Here is a 23,065-nt window from a genome sequence, read left to right on the forward strand (position 1 = left end):
TTCTGTGGCATCTCTACCCTTTGGCCATGTGGTTAAGGAGTGATTTGTTACTCTGGGTTCTGAGACCCTTTGGGGTGCCATTGAGGGTGTCTGGGGGCCCAGGCTCCTCTGAAATTATGGGACAGAACACGTGTGTGTGTGTGTGTGTGTGTCTGTGTGTGTGTGTCTGTGTGTGTGTGTCTGTGTGTGTGTGTCTGTGTGTGTGTGCGCGCGCACGTGCATGTGCTTATAGGAACTTGGGTACCTGTGGAGAGGGTCCCCCTGGTTTCACGAACTTCTCAAGATCTAAGAGCCTGAGAAGCTCTGCTAAGGGGACAAGATCCTCTGAGTGAAAATGGCCCAGGGCAGCTGGGCCCAGACTGAACCCGGTTCAGCAAGGTACTCTGTTCTCACTCCCTAGAAGCGAATTTCAGGTCAGAATTTGAGGCCAAAGATTTTTAAAGCTTTTGTGTCAAATCACTGCAAGATGAGCAGGTAAAGTGTGATGATCACAGACAGTGGGTCTCTAATCATGGATCATTCTACACGCAGCAAACAGGTCATTGTATCACTAGCTCACTCCTTTTTAGTACCTCAAATGGGTATTTGAAGCCCTTGTTGCAAAAATAGGAATCATTTACTGAATTGAAAAAAAGTTGCAGAGCAATTACTTAAATGAATGGGAAGGAAGAAACCCTTATATAGTATCATATGTGTCACCATGTTGTACAGCAACCATCCCGTCATCTCAGGGGCGACGGTTCCAGAGTGCAGGTTGCCATTGTCCACCTCGGGTGACTCGGGCGCTGGCCTCCGCAGGCCGAGGTTTGCAGGGGAGTCCAGTGAACTCAGTTCTTCACAATCCCACCCAGAGCTGCCTGTTAGCCCCTTCTCATCGAGATGCAGCTGGGTGTCGGGCCAGGTGACTGAGGCAGACCCACTCCCTGTCTAGCCCCAGAGGCTATACCGGACCTCAGTGGTATCACAGGTTCAGTTCCAGACCACCACAATAAAGTGAGTCACGAATTTCTTGGCTTCGTGGTGCATAGCAATGTTATGTTTACACTATACTGTAGACTATTAAGTGCGCAATAGCTTTATGTCCAAAAGAACAATGTGCATGACTTAATTTTAAAAAAACGCTGTTGGGAAAATGGCGCTGTTAGACTTGCTCGATGCAGGGTTGCCACAGACCTTCAATTTGTAAAACACGCAATAAAGCAAAGCACAATAAAAAGGGACGTGCCTGCAGTTGGTCCCGTGCTCAGTCTTGCTCGTGGACAGGCCAGGTCTTCGTGTACCCCGGAACGTATGTGACCACAGCCTGCATGTGTAGTAGGTCAAGACAGGATGGGCAGGACACAAGAGTGTTTAGCCCTTGACCTGTCAGGCTCAGAAGACAGGCCCTCCAAGGTGTGGCACCCAGGCTGGAGGGACAGTCTTGCCACCCCTCAGGCTCAGCCTGACGCCTCTCACCAGAGCCCACTCCCCCCGCCCCACCCCAACAGGCTGTTTGACTGGCTGGTATCGGTGATCAACAGCAGCATCTGTGCGGACCCCGGCTCCTGGACCACTTTCATAGGTAGCAGGGAATAACCCTCCTTCAGAAAAAGGACAGGAGGGCCCGGCACAGAGAGCAGAGCCCTGGGTCTACTGCGGGACTCCAGGCAGCTCCTTTCCCTCCTCTGCACCCATCTCCTCACCCTCCACCAGTGTGTGGGCGAGGTCTCTGCTCTCTGGTGCCCGCATCTGACCGTCCCTAGCCCTCCAGGCAGACTCAGCTGGCGGCCGGGCCACGAGGGCCCCTCCTCTCCCCGGAGACCCAGCTCCGGTCTCAGGAGAGTAGTGGGGGACGGTGAAGGAGCTAGATTAGAAGGGACATGGGGGACATGGTAACGTCATTGGAACCTGCTAGGGGAGGAAGTAAAGCTCAGAAGCGTCGGTGAAGTTTGCTCACAGAATAGAATTCTAGGCACCAGCTGAGCGCGTGAGACTCAGGCCGTCCAAACCGGGTTGGACACACAGCGTTCCCCAGGACCTGGTTCCCTGATACCTCATTCGGCCTCTTCCTGCTCTGCGCTCTGAGGGGACAGGAGGCTGCCCTGGGAACCACGCTGGGGTGGGAGGTGCTCTGCTCACCGCTGCGTACCATGCTCGCCCCACCTCAGCTCTGGGCTGCCAAGCATGAGGCTTTACCCTGGGCTCCTGTTGTCCCGCGGGCCCCGCCTCCTCCTGCACTGGCCCCACGGGGTCTCCCCTTCCTGCCAGGCCTGCTGGACGTGTACGGGTTTGAGTCGTTCCCCACCAACAGTCTGGAACAGCTGTGCATCAACTACGCCAACGAGAAGCTGCAGCAGCACTTCGTGGCTCACTACCTCAGGGCCCAGCAGGTGAGGGGTGGGGTGGTCCTGCGTTCTCTCTTTCTCCCTGGCCCCCAGCCCCATCCCTGGATCTGACCAGGCGTCTTCGGTTCCTCCTTTCACACCGCTCTGGAACGGGCTGTGGTGCCGAGGCCAGCCGTGGGATGGCCAGCTGGGCCTCAGACCACAGTTGCCTCTGCCGCCCCACTCCCACCTCTGCCCCCAGGAGGAGTACACAGCTGAGGGCCTGGAGTGGTCGACTGTCAGCTACCAGGACAACCAGACCTGTTTGGATCTCATCGAGGGGAGCCCCGTCAGCATCTGCTCCCTCATAAACGAGGTCGGGGGGTCAGCTAGTGTGCAGAACACCCGAGTGGGGCTTTGGGCTTCTCTGGGACCTTGAAGACCATCTCTGTGCTCTCTGTGTGCCTCTTTCTCTCCATCTGCATAATGGGTTTGCTAGCCCTATAACCCCTCCTTTTCAGGGTCACTGCGATGCTCCCATGGGTCCACGGGGTGGGGACTGTGAGGGTTGTGAGCCCCTCTCACCTTGTGGCTGACCACCTGTCCCATCCCGGCCCACACAGGAATGCCGCCTTAATCGGCCAAGCAGTGCAGCCCAGCTCCAGACGCGCATTGAGAGCACGCTGGCAGGCAGCCCCTGCCTGGGCCACGACAAGCTCAGCCGGGAGCCCAGCTTCATTGTGATGCATTATGCGGGGGGTGTGCGGTACCACACCGCAGGCCTGGTGGAGAAGAACAAGGTGAGGGCTGGGCCGTTGTTGTGGCCCCTGCGTGAAACGAGACGCTGAGTCATTGCTGCATGTGTGTGGAAGCTTCTGTCGTGCGTCCTCCCCTCCTGAACGTCCTCCCGAGTCCAGGGTTGCCTCTTGGGCCCTCCTCTCTGAGGTCTCTGCTCATCAGGGACAACCTGCCCAGAAATGGCTGCATTTCCTGGCTTCTAGGCACCCAGTAGACCAGCTCTGAACCTCTTGGGCTCAGGCCCTGCCCTTCTTCTGGGGCCTGGGTGAGCAGGGCTGGCAGCCCGTGGGCAGCACCACGCCTGCTCTCACCCTTGTCCTTTCCCCATAGGACCCCATCCCCCCTGAGCTGACCAGGCTCCTGCAGCAATCCCAGGACCCCCTGCTCAAAGTGCTGTTTCCTGCTGACCCTGAGGAGAAGTCCCAGGAGGAGCCCTCTGGCCAGAGCAGGGCCCCTGTGTTGACCGTGGTGTCCAAGTTCAAGGTGGGTCCGAGTGCTGATGCGACATGCTTGGTTCACTCATCAATCTCCAGTGCTTACCAAGCACCTCCCAGGATCAGTGCTGTGTGCTGGGAGCACTGAGGAGTCAGGTAGCCGTGGTCCTGGTCCACGGAAGACAGAGACCGGAAACTGACAGAGGGACTGTGTGTGTAGTTGACGTGACAGGAAGCCTAGGGGCGCGTGGGTGGCAGTGCGGCCTTTCGCCCACTGCTGATAGGGTGATCGTGGAAGAGCAGTAGTTACCTGAACCTCTGTGACTGGCCCACTCCCAGTTCCCTAGCTTCCTGCTCAAACTCTGTCCTCGGCCAGAGCAGACGGGTCCCCTCCTGCCGTCACTCCGCCCTTGCACGTTCGGCTGCACCACCCCTCGGCTCCACCCTCACTCCCGCCCTCCATGCCCCTTCTCTTAGTTTATTCCTCGTCCTCCTTCCAACCGCAGCCTTCTCATCACCTCCCATGGGAGGCAACCAGGGGAGCCCAGGTTTGGTTAGCCCTTTCCTGCCCAGCCTCAGACACACCACTGAGAGAGCCCAGCCCACGTCTGCAAGGCCCGTTAAGCCCCGAGCTGTGAGATGACGGCAGACGGCCATGTCGTAGCCCTGGCAAGGCTTCCAGCACACAGGACGCGCTTAGTCGCCCGAACAGCTGTCGCCCGAACAAATGGCAGGGGGTTCTGAGATGCTTCTCTCCTGGAAAGGTTGCTCTGGTCGGGGGCGGCTGAGACCAGATGCAGGGAGACCAACCCGGTGGGGAGGGCCACAGGTCAAGAAGGGTCCCTGGAGGCAGAGGTGAGGAGTGTGCTCTGGGCACACCCAGTGAGAGCCGCCAGGACTCGTTCAGGGCGTGTGAGGATCCAGCTCTCGGGGCTGGGAGGGCTGCTTGGAGGTGTCACTAACCAGGGCCCAGCCGGTGCTCCCCCAGCAGCCTGACCCACGGTCTCTCCCCTCTGCAGGCCTCCCTGGACCAGCTTCTGCAGGTCTTGCATAGCACCACACCCCACTACATTCGCTGCATCAAGCCCAACAGCCAGGGCCAGGCGCAGATGTTCCACCAGGAGGAGGTAATTCACACTGGGCCAGAGCTGCTTTGTGGAGGGTCCCATTCGGCCAAGACCCTGGAGGGGTAAGGGGCAGGACGTCTGCTCCAAATGGAGTGACATTAGGGAGGGCTTATCTCTCCAGCTCTGGCAGGACAGTCATGTACAGTTGTGTGGTCTGTGTACTGCACGGTGGCCCAACCAACCACAGGCAGCAAGTAGGGGCTACAGTGCATCTTGCTCTCTGCTCACCAAGCCATGTGCCCTGACAAGAGACTGAGGCTGCCCAGAGGAATGGGTGTCTTTTGTGATCAGCTGAAAGTCTGTGTCACCTTACAGACCAGACACAGTGCACTCTTTCTGATGGAAGGATAGTTTCTAAAATTTGCACAAAAGCACTCTGTGGCCAGCAGCTGCCCTTTGCCCTTTGGAGGGATGTGGTAGAGATATGAGAGCTGGACGATGCTGGAGAGTGTCCCACAGTCGACTGGCAGATACGACCTTAGGGTTCATAGTCAGGACCACTGCTCTGTGGTAAAGACCTTGGTTGGGTCCCGGAAGCATCTTCACAGTATAACCTCCCCCCCACCCCGCCTCTTAGCTGTGACTCACTCTGTTGACTGCAGAATATAAAATAAATAAGAAAGAGGAACTGGATTGGGCTGCATTGAGAGGCAAAGACGGCAGCGGTGAGACAGCCAGGACTAGCATTGGCCTCAGTTGTACCAGAAGCCAGGCTTCAGATAAGGGGACCTGGGGCCACCAGGACCCTGTCTAACAGGGAGATTTTCTCAAGGCCCCTTGATTTCTCACTGCCCCAAAGACTGCCCATCAGGAGAGCCCGCAGATCCACACCAGCAGGGCCACAGGAGGGGTGGCATTTGGGGCCTGCTGGCCCCATGCTGCAGCCCTGTCTCCCTAACCCTGCAGGTCCTGAGCCAGCTGGAGGCCTGTGGCCTCGTGGAGACCATCCACATCAGTGCCGCCGGCTTCCCCATCCGGTGAGTGGGCCGGTCCATCCAGTGCAGGGGGCAGGGCCAATGCCAGGGTGGAGCTCAGGGCGCAGGTCAGACAAGAGCCTGACCAGCCCAGAGCAGGATGTGGAGATGAAGAGAAAGAGGCAGGTCCACAGAAGTCGGCCTGGAGCTCTAGGGCTGCGCTCACTTTCTGTGGCCTGTTTTGTGGAGGCACGTTGTCTGGTGTGTATCAGTGAATAAGAAAGGTGAGTCTTGCCCTCATGGGATGTACATCGCTGTGGAAAGGAACAAAATGTGCCATTAGGTGGACAAATGGGGAAGGGGTCAGGACTGCTCAGGGAGGGGCCCTCTGAGCAGCTCAGGCCTAGGGAAGCAAAGCCAGTTGGCCAGCCTGGGAAGACTTGGAGGAGGGGAGCGTATTCGAGACCCTGGGAACAGCAACCCCAAAGCTCCCAGGTTAGGACCTGAGAGATGCTAAAGTGACCGGAGCGCACACAACAGACGGGGGGAAGCAGGGAGGCTCTAGGCCACGTGAAGACTGCTGTCTTCCTGAGGGCTGTGGGAGCCGCTGGGCGTTGTAAGCAGGGCGCGCTGCGCGCTCGTTCGTGTTCCGTGGCTGCTGTGTGGAGGCTGCCCTAGGGTCAGGAGAGGAGGTAGGTGAGCGGGCGGCTGTTACAGGTAGAACAGGTGTGATGGTGGCCCAGTGAAAAATGGAGAGACGTGGGTAAAAGTGGAGTGTGGCTTGCCATAGAAATGGGACTGTGAATGGATAGACCGTGGGGTACGGGGCAGGGGAGCAGTCGACTTCCAGGCTTCCATCTGAGGCAAGGGGATGAATCGGGACACAGGATGGTCTGGGGGAGAGGGCAGGCGAGAGTCCGGTTTGAAATGGAGGGGCACGTGAGGGTCTGTCCTCAGTGCCTTTTAACACCGTGAGCAACGAGATCACGGGGGGAGAGGGAGGTCTGAGGCCATTCCCTGAGGAACGCTCACGTTTAGAGAGGGTGGATGACGAGAAACCAGCGACAGCTTGGAGGGGGTTGGGGTGAAGGAGGAAGCCAGGACCGTGGGTGTCCTGGAGGCTGAGAGCAAGCTCTACACGGGAGAGGGGTCAGCTGGGCACCTGCTGCTGAGAGGCTGGTCAGAGCACTGACCCCTGGAGTTGGTGGCCACGCTGGTGCAGTTCTGGGGACAGAAGCCAGACTCAGGAGGAGGAAGTACTGATGTGTAGGGAAGCGCTGCCGTGACGGGGAGCCGAGACCCCGGGCGGCAGTGGAGGGGGCCGTGGCGTCAGAGGGGAGACGTGCTGAGCCCCTGTGCACGGCAGGAGTGACCCAGGTGTCTGGGGAGAGGCTGGCGAGCCCCTTTGGGAGGGGGCAGGCTGCAGATGCCCTCCTAAAAGAGCAAGGCTCCATGTGGGTAGGACCAAGGCTGCAGGAGCAGGAGGCCCAGCATGCACTGGTCTCCACCGGCTTCCCGCCAAGGGGCCTAGTAATGCCATCCGCTCAGTGGGCACAGTCAGGGCAGCACCTCGCTGGTGGCTGAACAGGTGAAACAGTGACTCCTGGCTCACGGCCAAAGTCACTTCATCTCTCCTTCCGCCTGCTTTGGCTTCCAGGGTCTCTCACCGGAACTTCCTGAAGCGGTATGAGTTACTGAGAAGGCTCCGTCCTGGCGCAGCCCCCAGCCCCCATGGCCCACCTCCAGATGAAGGGCGCTCAGGTGAGGCGCCCATTTGCCAGTCACTTGTTCACCCAGTTTCCTGAGCACTTACCTGGGCCATCTCAGGGTGAGGGGCTGGGGCTTCAGAGATGAATAAAACACAGCCCTGCCCTCGTGGCTCTTGGCTCAGTGGGGGAAACAAACTAAAAGAAGACAAACGATGGGGAAAGTGGAGACACAGAGTTAGGAACAGAATGCTGTGGGTGGTGCTAGAGAGGTATGAATCGGGAAGGCTTCCTGAAGGAGGTGGTGTCTGAGGCTAGATGGGATTAGCCAGGTGAGGGGCATTCCACAGGCAGGGACAGCACTGTGTGTACGAGGAGCTCCGGGCTGTTCAGTGTTGCTGGCTCATAAGGGCAAGAACAGTAGTTGGTGAGGCTGGGGGACAGGCAGGCCCACTCGCAGAAGCTGGACTTTCTCCTCCAGGCAGATGGGAGGCACTTCGGGGGATGAAGGGAGTGGCATCAGCCTCATGCTTTCTGGAGGCCACCGTGGGGCGCCCCGTGGTTGGCCAGAGGGCAGATAAGCTAGAGATTTGGGCACAGCCGGGAAATGTTGGGGAGAAATTGGCCAGACTTGGCAAGCGTGTGATTCGATGTAGAGGAAGAGGAGAGGAGAGAATTAGCCACGCCCGGCCAGTGGGGAAGAGAGGTCTGGGGAGGCTGCTGAGCCCTTCCCAGCCAGTGGAGACATCCGCAAGGTACCGGGCAGCTCCCACCTCAGGGGAAAGGCCTGGTCTGCTGGGGTTGTTGCATGTGGCGTCACTGAGGCTGTGCGAGTTGGTGAGAAGGCCTGGGCACAGGTGGAGAGAGAAGAGGCCAAGGACAGGACAGACACACACACACACACACACACACACACACACACACACACACACACACACGGAGGGAGAAGAGGCCAAGGACAGGACACACACGCGCATACACACACACGGAGGGAGAAGACGCCAAGGACAGGATGCACACACTCAAACACGGAGAAGAGGCCAAGGGCAGGACACACACTCGCACACACACACAGAGGGAGAAGAGGCCAAGGACAGGAGACACACACTTGCACACACACACGGAGGGAGAAGACGCCAAGGACAGGACACACAGACACGAAGGGATAAGAGGCCAAGGACAGGACACGCGCGCGCGCACACACACACGGAGGGAGAAGAGGCCAAGGACAGGACACACACACACAGACACGAAGGGATAAGAGGCCAAGGACAGGACCCACACGCGCACACACGCGGAGGGAGAAGAGGCCAAGGACACACACACACCCGGGGCCAGCAGAGCCCAGGCACAGTACTGCTTTGTATTTCCCTCTCTTGGGCACGATCTTGTCACTTTCCTTTCATCCCTTCTCCCCACCTCTCCCGCCCCTTCTCCATGGTGTGCTCTTCTGTTCTGTCTCTTGCCCAAAGCCCCTGGTTGATTTTGCTGCTGTTTCTCGTCTGCGGCGTTTCCTTTGGCCGCCTCCAGAGAGGCACTGGGCAGCTAAAGGTGGTCAGAGCCCTCAGGTAAATCCTCCCTCTACAGGAGCCGGCCCTGCCAGGTGTGGGAGGGCAGGCAGGGGGACCCGGTGGGCCTCCAGGGGACTGGGATTGTTCCCCCTTTTCCCATCAGTGGCGGGAGGGCTCAGGGGCAGAGGGAGTGGCCCGGCTGCCCTGTTTGGCCCTCAGCATGTTTGGGGCCGTAGAAACAGATGCTGGCTAAGCAGCCTGGGAGTCCACGTGGGAGTCAAGGCACCCGGTGCCCTCTGCCACCCTGCCCAAAGGGACCCACAGGAATGGAGGCTGCAGGCCAGTCCAGGGCACAGCCTCAAGTGGGATTTGGAGATTCCTCAGAACAGCCAGGGACCCGAGGGACAGTGGGAGGCCACCTCTGGCCTCCTCCCAAAAGGCAGGAGGTAGAAATGGTTAGAGGCAAGAACAGCAGGAAAGAATCCTGTGGAATGTTAAGGAGACCAGACCAGTTTCTTAAGGCCACAGAAGTGTGCAGACAATGAAGCACTTATGGGACCTCTGTCTCCGTCCCCCAGAATGGTCTCCACACTCCGAGCAGGCCACGCTGCAAGCCCTCCTCCAGGACATCCTCCACACTCTGCCAGCCCTGGCTCAGGCACCAGCTGAGGCCATGCCGGCCCCAGTGCACTGTGGCAGGACCAAGGTGTTCATGACTGACTCCACGGTAAGCTGGCTTGGGATGAGGAGTGGCCAGCCACATGCTGTCCTTAGCAGGACAGGGTCTGGGCCCTCCTGAGGGCAGGGGGAGGAGAGGCTGAGGACCTCAGTGGATGATGCCCTTTCTCCCAGCTGGAGCTTCTGGAACGTGGGCGTGCCCAGGTGCTGGAGCAGTGTGCCCGCAGCATCCAGGGTGGCTGGAGGCGACACTGGGGCCGCAAGCAGGAGAGGCAGAGGCGGGCCGCCGTGCTCATCCAGGCAGGTAGGAGAGGTGGGGCCCTGGGCCGGCAGTCATCACTCCTGGCCAGCAGGTGGGCCCAGGTGCGGCCACTGTCTGCAGCTGCACACAGCCCACGTGATACCTGTTTCTTTCGAAATGCTGCTGCTAGAGTCCCCATGTGTCCCAGCCCCAAGAGGTTAACTGCATGTCTCTGTGGTGCACTGGGATTCGAATTCCCTGTCCAGTTCACCCAGAGCATCTCCAGTCAGTGCATACCAGGCCACACCACAACTAAGGGTGCTTTGTAGGTAGGAGAGGCTCAAAAGTTGCCTTTAATTCCCCTTTCCCAGTCCTAGATAGCTGTTTATGCCACCTTTTTTTCCCTTTATGACAACTCTTATCATTACCTGGGCTCCCGGGCGTGTTGAGTTTAATTAAGGAGAAGGTAAAAACTGAGAAGATCTGATTAAGGAAGCAATGTATGAACCATGACACAGCAGCCTCATTTTGAAAAACAAAAATACTAGAAACAATCCAAATATCTGACAGTGGTGGAGTCATGGCTACATTATGGACGATCCTTATCTAGCTAAGAAGTGTTTTTGAAGAGTATTTTTAATTTACCGGGAAAACATTTCCAACATGATGTTTAAATCTGAATGCTGAACTACACATCAAGGTGATGCCACCTTCATAAGGTGCATTTGTGTGTACAGGCCTGAAAAAAAATAAGGAAATACTGTAGAACTAATAGGTGACTTTTATGCATCTTTAAACTTTATAGTTTTTCAGAATCCAAATGTGTTAGTATTTAGTCGAATAGCCCATTTTCTGAATATGATTGTACCAAAAAGAATCAGAAAATGCTGAAATTTCAAAAGAAGAAAATGAAAATTGCCCCATGATCAGCTCCCCATCCAGTAGTTATTAATTACCTTCACCAGTGCATGGGTGTATGCTGGCATCGTTTGTGGATTCATAATGCACACAAGCAAATTCAATTAAGGGTTTCCAAAAATACAGGTGAAAGATGCAGACAATTCAGACCCCTCTTGTTCCCTGGGCATTACCTCAGACTGAGCCCGAGGTGGGAGGTGACCCCGCGGCAGCTGCCCGTTTGATGTGCAGGTATCTATCTCCAAGTCTGGGCAGTCTGAGCTGTGGTTTGCAGAGCCAGGTCTGCTTCACGTGTTGACTCAGTCCCTCACCTCATGCGGTGGCACAGGTGGCCATTCATTCAAACGTTTACAGCTGCTCTGGTGTTGCTGCAGCCTGGTTACCGAGAGCTCTGACGAACATTTACTCTTATTTCCTGTTTCTGGACAAACCCCTCAGCTGTTCGTTCCTGGTTGACTCGGAAGCACATCCAGAGGCTGCACGCAGCTGCCACGGTCATCAAACGCGCGTGGCAGGAGTGGAGAGTGAGTACTGACCCGAGAAGTCAGGGTGGGCAATGATGGACCCAGGCTGGAGTGCTGGCCCCGCCACTGCAAAGTGGGCGGCCTTGTGTCCTCATGAGTGAAGTGGACACACCGCCTACACTGCAGGACGGTTATGACATGGTAGAGTGGCACAAACAACTTTGGGAATATGCTAAAAAACATGGAACTGTACGCTTTAAAAGCGTGAATCTTATGGTATTTCAATTAGATCTCAATAGGCTATTATTTTTAATTTGTGCTTTTATTTGCCAGTATAACTACAGTAACCTGCAAACTTTTTTATTCTAAAAAGCACATTTTACATTACAGTCCAACAGACACATATATAATGTGTATACATATATAAAAGTGAAACAAAGGTTTTGCCAAAAAGTCTACCCTGAGTGTTAATTCTATTTAAGACTTTTTTTTTAAACTAAGGCTGAACTGCACTGACATCATAATCACCAAAGTCCCTAGTTCATCTTAGGGTTCGCTTTATGAAGTGAATAGTGTTGCACGTTCTATGGTGGGTTTGGACGATAGTATGATGACATAAAATCATTATAGTGTCATACACAGTATTTTCACCGCTCATAAAAACTTCTGTATTCTATGTATTCATCTCCCCTCCCCTGCAAACTCCTGGCAACCACTGATCTTTTTATTGTCTCCATTGTTTTGCCTTTTCCAGAATGGCATATACACGGAATCTATTTTTCTTTTTTCCTTGAAGAGAGGGGTTCAAAGTCTTTATGCCTATAACACCACTCATGGCCCAGCCACACGTGGACCGGACAGGCTCCAGGTGGCAAACTCCCCCACTGAATACTGTAGCTTTCCTTCCAGTACTGAGCCCTGTCCCACTGGTCCTGCCCAGCAGCCACGTGCAGGTGAAGGGGGATATGTGTTGGGTATCTGTTCATAGGAAGGCCACAAGTTTTGTGCCCCTTGTCACAATGAACCCTGATTCCTGTCGGGTGTGTTGTAAACAGACGAGCCATTTCTTCAGACTCCCTGCTCTGAGCACACCCCAAAGGCTGTTATTTTTTTTAAAGCAGCATATGTAAGGCCTCAGCACAGCTGCCTTGGCCATAAAGTTGTGCCACATCAAACCAGGTGCCCTTCAGTTCACCTTGTTAAGCTGAATTATTAAAGAGACTTTTGGATTCTGTTTTGCATAGAGAAAGCTATAAAGTGGTGTTTTCTTTTTAAGATTAGAATGGCCTTCCTGGCTTCTAAAGAACTGGATGGTGTGGAAGAACAACACTCGTCTCAAGTCACCTGTTCCCCGAGCTCCTTGCCACTGCCCCAGGCACAGACCAGGCTCCTGGGGGCAGTAACCCGCTTCTGGCCCCTGGGACTGGTCCTGGCCAACGCCGCCGTGGGTGCTCGTGGCTTCCGGAGGAAGCTGGTAGTCTTCGCCTGCCTCCCGCTCCCCGTGGGCAGCCCCAGCAGCTACACTGTCCAGACAGCACAAGAACAAGCTGGAGTCACGTCCATCCGAGCGCTGCCTCAGGTGAGCCGTGTGACGGGCTGGCCGTCCTGCCAGGACAGCTCCAGATCCCTCACGCCCCACTGTGGAGGGCAGGGGGCAGAGCCCGGGAGTCACAGCAGGAGCAGGAGTGAGGCTGCGAGAAGAGCCTCCTGACCCTGCTGGGGAAACCAGAAGCCTGCACGTCCCTCGCATTGTTACGAGGAGGAGTTTTCCAGAGCCCTTTCACTTTTTAAAAGCTGCCTCTAAATGATCTAGCGTCTCCTCTGAATCGCCTTTAAATTAACCCAACTTCCAAAAAATTGTGGTTGTGATGACGGCACCTTGTTCTCCCCAAGTTGTAGTCTTTGGTTTATCCTATTCCAGCCGAGGAAATGACAAGCACGTGAGTCAGTGGGCCAAGAATTTATATTAAGAGCAGCCAGGGAAAGAGCCAGCCAGCACAGAAAAGGGCTAATACCAACCTTTTACAAGGATTAGGTGACACTGACAAGGCAGAAAGAAGGAAACACTGAATTTCCTAATCTAGATAAAATCTCCATGACAACACACAGGCCAGCCAGAGTGTAACCAGAAGTGCAGTTCTTTGACCTTCCATCTTTAAGAAGGCATAAGAATGTAACAGGCCATACTCCTAGTATGGGGGCGCTCCCTCCTAGTGTTTCCTCATCTGTCTCACATTGAATGGATGTGGAATTTTATATTTTAATACTGTTTTGGACTTTGCCATTGTTTTAGAATAAGGAGAAGACAACAACATTGACTAACTCAATCGTGCTACTGCTGTGACTCTCACTTGGGTACTTACTTACATGTCCCTGCCTCCCTGCATTTCTAGCGTTCACTCTGTCAGGTACCTTTAGCCCTGGCACTCCTGGGAGCTGGGGTTAAGCTGCATCTCTTTCCCCAGGGTTCGATAAAGTTTCACTGCAGGAAGTCTCCACTGCGCTATGCTGACATCTGCCCTGAACCTTCGCCCAACAGTGTTACTGGCTTTAATCAGATCCTGCTGGAAAGACACAGGCTGGGCCACGTGTGATCTCTCCTCACATTCCATCCTCACCTGGCTGGGCCCTCCCTGGTGCCTTTGTTTCTCCACGGCCTTTTCCTGCCAGCTGCCTTGCCAAAGACATCTAATCAACACACAGCTGCCAAACAACTCCCACAGCGACTCGGAGCACACGTCGGGAGCCGCGGCTCCAGCCTGCAGGCCAGGCCGGAGCGGCAGCTGCACCAGTGGCCCGGGGCGCCGATCTACGCCTCCAGCCCTGACAGGTGTCAGGGCTGGTAGCTACCAAACCTGGATTAAGAAACTTTAGGGCCTTCACAGAACCCACTCGGTGGGACAGCAGGCACCCGCTCCTCCAACCCCACAGGCAAAGTCAGCTTGAAATGAGCTCTAAAATTCTGGCTGAAATTTTGCCTTTAGTTCCTTTAAAAGGAACAAAGCTTATTACTATTTAAATATTTGTTGTTTAATGTAATTTCAAGCAACTAGATTATGAATCAAGAATGACAAGCAATGCAATGCACCACAGAACCACCACACTTTAATTTTGAAACACTGATCAAGTTTTAACTCAAATGGGTGTGAAAACCATGTCATTTATGTCTTAATTGTACCGAAAATAAAACATTTAAAAACAACCATCTGAATGTCAAGTTCTCTCTCCATAAAGGGTTTGCCACCTGGAGTACCTCCATCCGCGTGCACCCCAGCCTGCAGCAATGGACATAAGGATGTGCAGGACCTACCTGAGGTCAGCCGCTCAATGTCCGGAAAGCGCCGCCCCTGCTAGGGCCCCACGCGAGCTGGCCTCCTGGGAGGAGCAGGCAGCACAATAATCCACCTTAAGAATCCTCGTTCGGGGACGGTTCCACGATCCTTAAACAGCAGTCAGCAAACTCCAAAAACAAAGGCTCCTGCATGCAGGCTCGCATGAGCTTTGCCTTGTCGTCTGCCTGATCGAGGTTGACCATCAACTGTCTAAGGTGTGGACTGAGCAGTAAGCTTCTCAGCGCTGCAGACTCCCCTTAAAAATGAACAGGGAAAGAGAACCAAGCTGAGTTCAAGTGGGAATAGGCAGAGATAGCTGAAAGCCAAATGTTTCAAATGTAATAAATACCAAGGATGTGGCATCCCCTTACCCTTTAAACCCACAAATTAACCCAGCACTTCACATAAGGTGAGATCAGCGTATCAGATAAATTTCCAAGTTAAACGCTATCAGATTCTTATTCTTTATATCTCTGTAAATATTTTAACTTAATTTTTTCTTAGCTGCAATGGCATTATTTTACCAGCACAGATACAAAGAATAGCAGCATGTGGGCATGTTTTCTCTCCATAAGCATGAAGGTTCTCCGCGACAAGGACAGTTACACCAAATCTCTGAATGATGTTTAAGTGTGTGCTTGATCCAGCACAAAGCAGGATGAGTAGCAGTGAACTGACACTAACGTGTACGGTGCTTTACAGCTTACAAAATCATTCACACATACACCCAGCTCAGCTCCTACCTCAGTCTAACTAATCACTCCCATGGGACTGGCTACAAAGCACCACCTCTGTCAAATGGGAAAAATGAAAATAACACCACTTTTAGGAATTACACTGGCCAGTTAATTATACACATAATAGAAATGCAGCAGTCCTACAAAAATGCTGGGCATTATTAACACTGCGTCCCTCTGAAAAATCAAATCCTGGGATGACCCAGTCTGCATGAATGACTGGACTGTAAAGCGAGCACTGGGATCAGGAATAAACGGAGGCCCCTGGCTGGTGTGAGAGACAAACTACCACAAAACGTGGGGGGTGGTATATCACAGCACACCATGGGAAGCTGAAAAAGTACCTAATTCTGAGAGAGACCAAAGGTCAAGAAAAGTTTAGCTGAGAAAATGTGAACCAAGCCTTGAAAGAGGAGCAGAATTGGGCTTCCCTGGTGGCGCAGTGGTTGAGAATCGCCTGCCAATGCAGGGGACACGGGTTCGAGCCCTGGTCCGGGAAGATCCCACATGCCGCAGAGCAACTAAGCCCGTGCACCACAACTACTGAGCCTGCGCTCTAGAACCCATGAGCCATAACTACTGAGCCTGCATGCCACAACTGCTGAAGCCCGTGCGCCTAGAGCCCGTGCTCAGCAACAAGAGAAGCCACCACAATGAGAAGCCCGCGCACCACAACGAAGAGAAGCCCGCGCTTGCCACAACCAGAGAAAGCCTGCGTGCAGCAATGAAGACCCAATGCAACCAAAAATAAATAAATTTATTTTAAAAAATCACATTCTGTACAATCCAATGTATCTCAATGGTTCACAAAGAAGTAAACAAGCACAGCACAGACTTACCTAAATTCTTTAAATTCTGCAAAGAAACTCTGTCCGCTTCCTCGTCACTATTGAGAAAATCAGCTACAGAGTCATCATCATCATCTGAGGAATATAACACAATCAACTGCTTATGACTGAAAAGGAAACCTAGGTGCCAGGTTTTAATAACTCCTCCAATAGATAAAAAATATATGTGCACACACGCAACAGGAACAGAGATATGCAAGTGGGTACAGAGAAAAGTAACCTCTTCTCTGGAATTTGTGACTAAACCAACACTCCTTTTAGGAAAGCAAAGAACTGGTGAGTAACAAATGCATCCGAGTGTTCACACGCTTACTCTATGTGTTTCCCTGTGGTCTGTGGGCTTTAGGGCCTTATTTTCCAGTTCTTGCCACCCCATCTCCCCTCACCATGGCGGCTCCAGCCCTGTCATGGCCAAAAAATTATATGCTCTGTAAAAACCCACTGACATGATTTCCCTGTGTTTTCAGCATGGGCAGAAATTTCTGAACCCAACAACAGTTTATCAAAGGGCAGAAATGGGCCATCCCCTGGCTGTGAATGTTCAATGCCTCTTTGGTGGTGCTGGGAGGGGCTGCTTCCAGAGCCTGGCATGGTGCATCGCCCGCAGGAGGCATTAAAGAAAGGCTAGATGGATGAAGAGGATGACAGCCCACTCCCACTGTGAGCTGTGAGGGCCCCAGCAGCAGCGAGACCAAAGGCAGCACCCCACCTAGGCCCAGCTCAGGGGAACCTACAGCCCCAGCCAGGCCCAGGGAGGGGGACCCGAAGCCGTGACTGGAGGAGGCTCCCGCCAGCAGTGTCTACCACTCACCCCCAAACCATGGTGATGGCCTTTCTCCCCCTCTGCCTCCTGCCCCCCATCTTTCTTCTCTTGAACCGTCAGGCTGCTCTGTAACATCACCCGTGGTGACGTGTGCCCCCAGCCCCAGTGCTCAGGGCTGAGGAAGATGCTGCTCCCTAAGGAACTTGACTCCTGGCCCCAGCCCAGTCTCCTCTCCTCTCTCCTTTCAACATATTCTATTTGAAACCCTTCTCTAGGTTTGTTTGTTTGGAGTCAACCAACCCACCTGTGTTTTCCACAGGCTTTTTAGTTTTTGCAGTAAGATGCGACCTTATTTCTTTCTTGACAGGACGAGTTTCAGGGTTGCACTGCTCTGAAAAAGACACAAATCTCAGGTGCACATCGCCTCCACTTAAGTGACAAGGCTGCACACGCCACCACCAAGCCAGCCTCTAGGGGGAAGCATATGTATGGGGTAAGGGACATAGGTGGGGGTGGGGATGAAGGAGAGGAAGTGAGAGATCCAGTGAAGGGCCAGTAAAAGCCTGAGCCCCGCAGAAGGGCTGAGGAAGCAGGCCTCGTGCACCCCTAGGGCCTGTCTCCAACCTCCCTGCCTGGCCGAATCGCACAGGGCTTTCACCACGATTCAGTAGCACACTGACTTCAATCAGCATCAAACTGTGTTCTCAGCAGTTTCTGATACCAAATTTGCATGTACCACATGCCACTGGGGACACACAGATGAAAGCCATCAGGCCCTCATTTGCATGTACCACATGCCACTGGGGACACACAGATGAAAGCCATCAGGCCCTCGGAGGGGTTTAGTCGCACAGATGACGGAGATATGGACAAGATAAGGAGAGTCTGATCCGAGTCACCTGAGAGGGCGGGGAGATGAGAGGGGAAGGTGCTGCCAGGTGGAAAGAGCATATGGGGCAGAGGGAAAGGTCCATGGCTGGACCGGACCCTTGAAAGAGTAGGCAGATGCAGGGAGATGGGGGTGAGCAACTGGTAGCTGATGGGCGGGGCAGGCCTGGCATGTGGCCGGGGCACAAGAGGAGGAAGCCGAGCAAAAGAATGCCACACACAGGTCTGTCTGTCTTCCCCAGACCAGTGTCTCTCAGAGAGGGCACTACTGTACTCAGGTTGGAAAGATCTTTAATGGTGTGGGATAACTTCACACACCCCAGGCGGCTTTTGTGAGTCAACACGAATAACCAGAAGTACCACCATCGCCTCCGCTACTGTGAGAACAAAAACACTGTGACCACGTGTCTCTAGGGAGAGCAATACCCAGGTTAAGAACCACCGCCAGAAGACCTAAATAGACAGTCCTCCAAAGAGGACATACAGATGGCCAACAGGCACATGAGAAGATGCTCAACATTGATAATTATTAGAGAAATGCAAACCGAAACCACAACAAAGTATCACCTCTCACTGGTCAGAATGGCTATCATCAAAAAGTCTACAAATAACATGCTGCAGAGGGTGTGGAGAAAAGGGAATCCTTCTACACTGTTGGTAGGAGTGTAAGTTGGTGCGGTCACTATGGAAAACACTACGGAGGTTCCTCAGAAAACTAAAAATAGAATTACCATATGATCCAGCAATCCCACTCCTGGGCATATATCCAGACAAAACTATAATTCAGAAAGATACACACACCCCTATGTTCACAGCAGCACTATTCACAATAGCCAAGACATGGAAACAACCTAAATGTCCATCGACAGACGGATAAAGAAGATACGGTACATATATACAATGGAATACTACTCAGCCATTAAAAAGAATGAAATTATTCCATCTGCAGCAACATGAATGCAACCAGAGATTACCATACTAAGTAAGTCAGAAAGACAAATACCATATGATACCACTTATATGTGGAATCTAAAATATGGCACAAATGAACCTATCTGCAAAACAGAAGCGGACTCACAGACATAGAGATCACTTGTGGTTACCAAGGAGGATGGGGTTGGGGGAGGGATGGAGTGGGAGATTGGGGTTAGCAGATGTAAGCTATTATATATAGAACGGATAAACAACAAGGCCCGACTGTATAGCACAGGGAACTATATTCAATATCCTGTGATAAACCATATGGAAAAGAATGTAAAGAAAAAAGAATTTTATATATACATATATATATGTGTATAACTGAATCACTTTACTGTACAGAAGTTAACACGTTGTAAATCAACTATACTTCAATAAAAAAAAACATAAAGACCACCAGACATTATGCACCTTCTATAGTCATGCCTAAGACCACCTGTAGTTTTGCCAGAGAGACTGACCCTGAGCTCTGATCCAGTCTCTGATCTGTCAATTTGTAAGAAACAGAGGATTGAGGAGTATGCCTAAGTGCACCATGAGCTTGCAATCAGCAAAACCCAGACTGTGGGTAACTGTACAAGTCAAGTGGCTTGAATTCTTCAACAGAGAAATTGTAAAGAAAAAAAAAAAACAAAAAAAAAGGATGGAGGAGGAATTTACAGATTAAAAGAGACTTAAAAGAAATATCAGGGGCTTCCCTGGTGGCGCAGTGGTTAAGAATCTTCCTGCCAATGTACAGGACATGGGTTTGAGCCCTGGTCCAGGAGGATACCACATGCCATGGAGCAACTAAGCCTGTGTTCCACAACTACTAAGGCTGCGCTCTAGAGCCAGTGTGCCACAACTACTGAGCCTGTGTGCTGCAACTACCGAAGCCCGGGCGCCTAGAGCCCGTTTTCCCCAACAAGAAAAGCCACTGCAATGAGAAGCCCACGCACCGCAACTAAGAGTAGCCCACACTCTCCGCAGCTAGAGGGAGCCCACGCGCAGCAACGAAGACCCAATGCAGCCAAAAATAAATAAATAAAATAAATAAATTTTTTTAAAAAAAGAAATATCACATTTTTGGGGAATTCCCTGGTGGTCCAGTGGTTCAGACTCGGCGCTTTCACTGCTAGGCCAGGGTTCAATCCCAATCCCTGGTCAGGGAACTGAGATCCTGCAAGCTGAGCAGCATGGCCCAAAAACAACAAAAAAAAGAAAGAAAGAAAGAAATACCACCTTTTTTAATGGGCAAGACTAAATGATACGCTTTCAGGACACGTATTTACATAATAAAACTGAAAAAGCAAAGAAGTGATTACTATAAAAGTCAGGACAGTGGTTTTTTTTTTTTTAAAGATTTTATTTTTTTGACGTGAACCATTTTTTAAAGTCTTTATTGAATATGTTACAATATTGCTTCTGTTTTATGTTTTGGTTTTTTGGTCCCGAGGCATGTGGAATCTTAGCTCCCCGACCAGGGATTGAACGTGCACCCCCTGCATTGGAAGGCGAAGTCTTAACTACTGGACCGCTAGGGAAGTCCCAGAAGAGTGGTTATTTATAGGAAGCGAGGGCACTGGATCGGGACAGGTCACGTGGAGGGGTTCCCAGAGTGGATGGCAAAGTTCTATTTTCTTCATCTGGGTGGTGTTTGCCTTGTAATAAATAATTCAGTAAGCCAAAAAAAAAAAAAGTCTACAAATAATAAATGCTGGAGATGGTGTGGAGAAAAGGGAACCCTCCTACCACTGTTGGTGGGAATGTAAACTGGCACAGCCACTACGGTGAACAGTATGGAAGTTCCTTAAAAAACTAAAAATAGAGTTGCCATATGATCCAGTAATCCCATTCCTGGACATATATCCAGAGAAAACTCTTAATTCAAAAAGATACACCCCAATGTTCATAGCAGCACTATTTACAATAGCCAAGACATGGAAGCAACCTAAATGTTCACAGACGGATGAATGGATAACGAATATGAGGTATATATACACAATGGAATACTACTCAGCCAATAAAAAAAGAATGAAATCATGCCATCTGCAGCAACATGGATGGACCGAGAGATTATCGTACTGAGTGAAGTAGGTCTGAGAAAGACAAATATCATGATACCTCTTATATGTGGAATCTAAAAAAAATGATCCAAGTGAATTTATTTACAAAACAGAAACAGACTGACATAGAAAACAAATTTATGGTTACCAAAGGGGAAGGGGTGGGGGAGGAATAAATTAGGAATTTGGGATTAACAGAAACACATATAAAAAAAACAATATAGACTTACTGTATAGCATAGGGAACTATATTATCTTGTAATAACTCATAATGGAAAAAAACTGAAAAAGAAATATATATATATATATCACTGAATCACTTTGCTGTACACCTGAAATACTGTAAATCAACTATATTTCACTTAAAAAAAAAAACAAAACACTACTGCCAGAGAGACTGGAGTGTTCACCAAGGGAGTGAATTGCTCAAATCTGCATTTCAGAAAAACTACCCAAGCAGCGGCCAGGTCTCACAGTTAAGAGCTCCAGATTGCCCTAGGGGGTCTTGGTGAGGCCTTACAGGGCTGCAGGACTAGAGGGAAGCGTTCCACACCCAGCTCCCCAACCCTGTTTCAGCAAAGCATTTCTACTTCTTTTCTATCTTGAGCTGACAGGTTTCTTCTGAAAATGCTCCAGAGACATCAGGGTTAAGGAAAAAAGCGGGGCGGGGAGTGGAGAGGGTGGTGCTTGAAACACACAGCTGTAAATCAGAGACTGGAGGGGATGAAACTACAGGCAAACCACCAATGAGGAACTTTAACCGAACAATCACTGAGAGAGAGGTCCTGGGAAAGAATCCCTAAGGACTAAGAGGCGCGGATTGAAGATACTTAAAAAATGCAGGCTTGACAAAGACCTTGCTCCTTATTGTAAACTGACCTACCTCCACGTTTCTATCAAGATATTATGTAAAAGAAAGAAAACGAAAAAAAAAAAAAAGAAAGAAAACGTCGTTAACCTCAGCCAGCGCAGCAAATGATGCGGAGCTGCGTCAGAGCACTAAGAGGAAGGAACAGCTAGGGGAGACTTCTACGGCAAAACTGGTCGACTATTTTTAAAGAAGAAAAAGAGAATAGGGGACTTCCCTGGCGGTTCAGTGGTTAAGACTTTGCGCTTCCAATGCAGTGGGAAGGGGTTCCATCCCTGGTCAGGGAACTAGGATCCCACATGCCACGCAGCACATGCAAAAAAAAAAAAAAAAAAAAAACGAGAGAGAGAGAATGATACGTAGAAGAAAAAGCAGGGCAGAAGAAAGGTTTTGTTTTTGTTTTTGTTTTTTTTGCGGTACGCGGGCCTCTCACTGTTGTGGCCTCTCCCGCTGCGGAGCACAGGCTCCGGACGCGCAGGCTCAGCGGCCATGGCTCACAGGCCCAGCCGCTCTGCGGCATGTTGGATCCTCCCAGACCAGGGAACTAACCCGTGTCCCCTGCATCGGCAGGCGGACTCTCAACCACTGCGCCACCAGGGAAGCCCCAGAAAAAAAGGTTTTGATTGTGCAAAATGTGGAGAGACATTCGCAGGTAGAAGTATCCGCCCTCCCACCCCGCCCAGGAGGAGGAGCTCCTACAGTATCAGGCGTTGCAAGGGCGGGAGGGAGCAGGGGACAACGACGGGACGTGGGGGCTGCCGTGCACGAGGAGGGAACCTTACCTTTGTGCTCCCGGAAGCAGGTCAACGAGCAGCTGTAAAAACAAAGCCACAGGCCGCGTCAGCCCCGAAGGCCGCGCGGACCCTCTCGCCACCCCGCCACCCGTCCGCAGCCCACAACCCCCGGCACTCACTAGGGAACGCGGCAGGCGGGGCAGCGGTATTTGGGTTTTTCCAAACAGATAACGCAGACAGCGGTGCTGCAATTCAGCGACGCCATGGTCTCTCCCAGGACGCGCTCCGTCCCGGCGCCCAGGCCTCTCGCCGCAGGTCCCACGTGCACACCTTTTCTTCCGTTTCCTTAACCAGGACCAATCAGCGCGCAGCACTTATTGGCAGTCAAAAGCAATAGATTGATCCAGCTCATTGTTTCAGGCCTGAGAAGTAGAAAGTCGATGCACTCGATGCGCAACCAGTACCCCCCACCAGAGGTTCTCTCTGATTAGGTCACGGCCTCGAAGAACTTGTTATGTAGCCCTGTCCCTGTCCCTACGCGGCCCTGTGACTTGCAGCAAGTCATTGTCACTCTCCAGCTCTGTTGCCCTGTATGTAAAAAAAGAATACGTGGGATTAAATGTCCTTTACCTTCTGGCTTGGACTTTCTCAGTCTTGCACCGGCGTTGGGTTCTCCCCGCACATCTCATTTGCTTCTCCCTTTGCGGAGCACAGGCTCCGGATGCGCAGGCTCAGCGGCCATGGCTCACGGGCCCAGCCGCTCCGCGGCATGTGGGAT

General features: G+C 52.2%; 2 protein-coding genes across 2 annotated transcripts in view; one reads left to right on the top strand and one right to left on the bottom strand.

Annotated features, from left to right (window-relative positions):
• MYO19 (myosin XIX) overlaps positions 1-13,938 on the top strand; it is a 34,008-nt gene extending 20,070 nt beyond the window's left edge. Inside the window, exons 14-26 of the mRNA XM_082861130.1 lie at positions 1,488-1,561; positions 2,248-2,369; positions 2,566-2,679; positions 2,927-3,103; positions 3,432-3,584; positions 4,555-4,662; positions 5,569-5,639; positions 7,234-7,337; positions 9,372-9,520; positions 9,646-9,775; positions 11,069-11,154; positions 12,371-12,673; positions 13,560-13,938. Of these exons, the coding sequence (XP_082717256.1) occupies positions 1,488-1,561; positions 2,248-2,369; positions 2,566-2,679; positions 2,927-3,103; positions 3,432-3,584; positions 4,555-4,662; positions 5,569-5,639; positions 7,234-7,337; positions 9,372-9,520; positions 9,646-9,775; positions 11,069-11,154; positions 12,371-12,673; positions 13,560-13,688 (1,720 nt within the window). The 3' untranslated portion in view covers positions 13,689-13,938. The remainder of the gene's footprint in view (positions 1-1,487; positions 1,562-2,247; positions 2,370-2,565; positions 2,680-2,926; positions 3,104-3,431; positions 3,585-4,554; positions 4,663-5,568; positions 5,640-7,233; positions 7,338-9,371; positions 9,521-9,645; positions 9,776-11,068; positions 11,155-12,370; positions 12,674-13,559) is intronic.
• A 9-nt stretch (positions 13,939-13,947) lies between these two features.
• On the bottom strand, positions 13,948-22,596 carry ZNHIT3 (zinc finger HIT-type containing 3). The gene is made up of 5 exons (XM_082861132.1): positions 22,467-22,596; positions 22,336-22,367; positions 17,079-17,165; positions 16,003-16,086; positions 13,948-14,682 (listed from the first exon to the last, which is right to left on the bottom strand). The coding sequence occupies exons 1-5, from the start codon at positions 22,550-22,552 to the stop codon at positions 14,501-14,503; spliced, it is 471 nt and encodes a 156-aa protein (XP_082717258.1). The 5' UTR covers positions 22,553-22,596; the 3' UTR covers positions 13,948-14,500.
• Between the last annotated feature and the right edge of the window lie 469 nt (positions 22,597-23,065).

The sequence above is a fragment of the Leucopleurus acutus genome (assembly GCF_964270905.1).
Source record: "Leucopleurus acutus genome assembly, chromosome: 19".
Lineage (NCBI taxonomy): Eukaryota > Metazoa > Chordata > Mammalia > Artiodactyla > Delphinidae > Leucopleurus > Leucopleurus acutus.

What these genes read in the sequence shown, in the direction of transcription:
- ZNHIT3 (XM_082861132.1), bottom strand. Translation starts at nt 22,552, where the DNA reads ATGGCGTCGCTGAATTGCAGCACCGCTGTCTGCGTTATCTGTTTGGAA. An exon ending in CCCGCCTGCCGCGTTCCCTA is followed by an intron (nt 22,368 to 22,466) that starts GTGAGTGCCGGG and finishes TTGTTTTTACAG; the next exon opens with CTGCTCGTTGACCTGCTTCC. An exon ending in AAAGCCTGTGGAAAACACAG is followed by an intron (nt 16,087 to 17,078) that starts GTGGGTTGGTTG and finishes TATATTCCTCAG; the next exon opens with ATGATGATGATGACTCTGTA.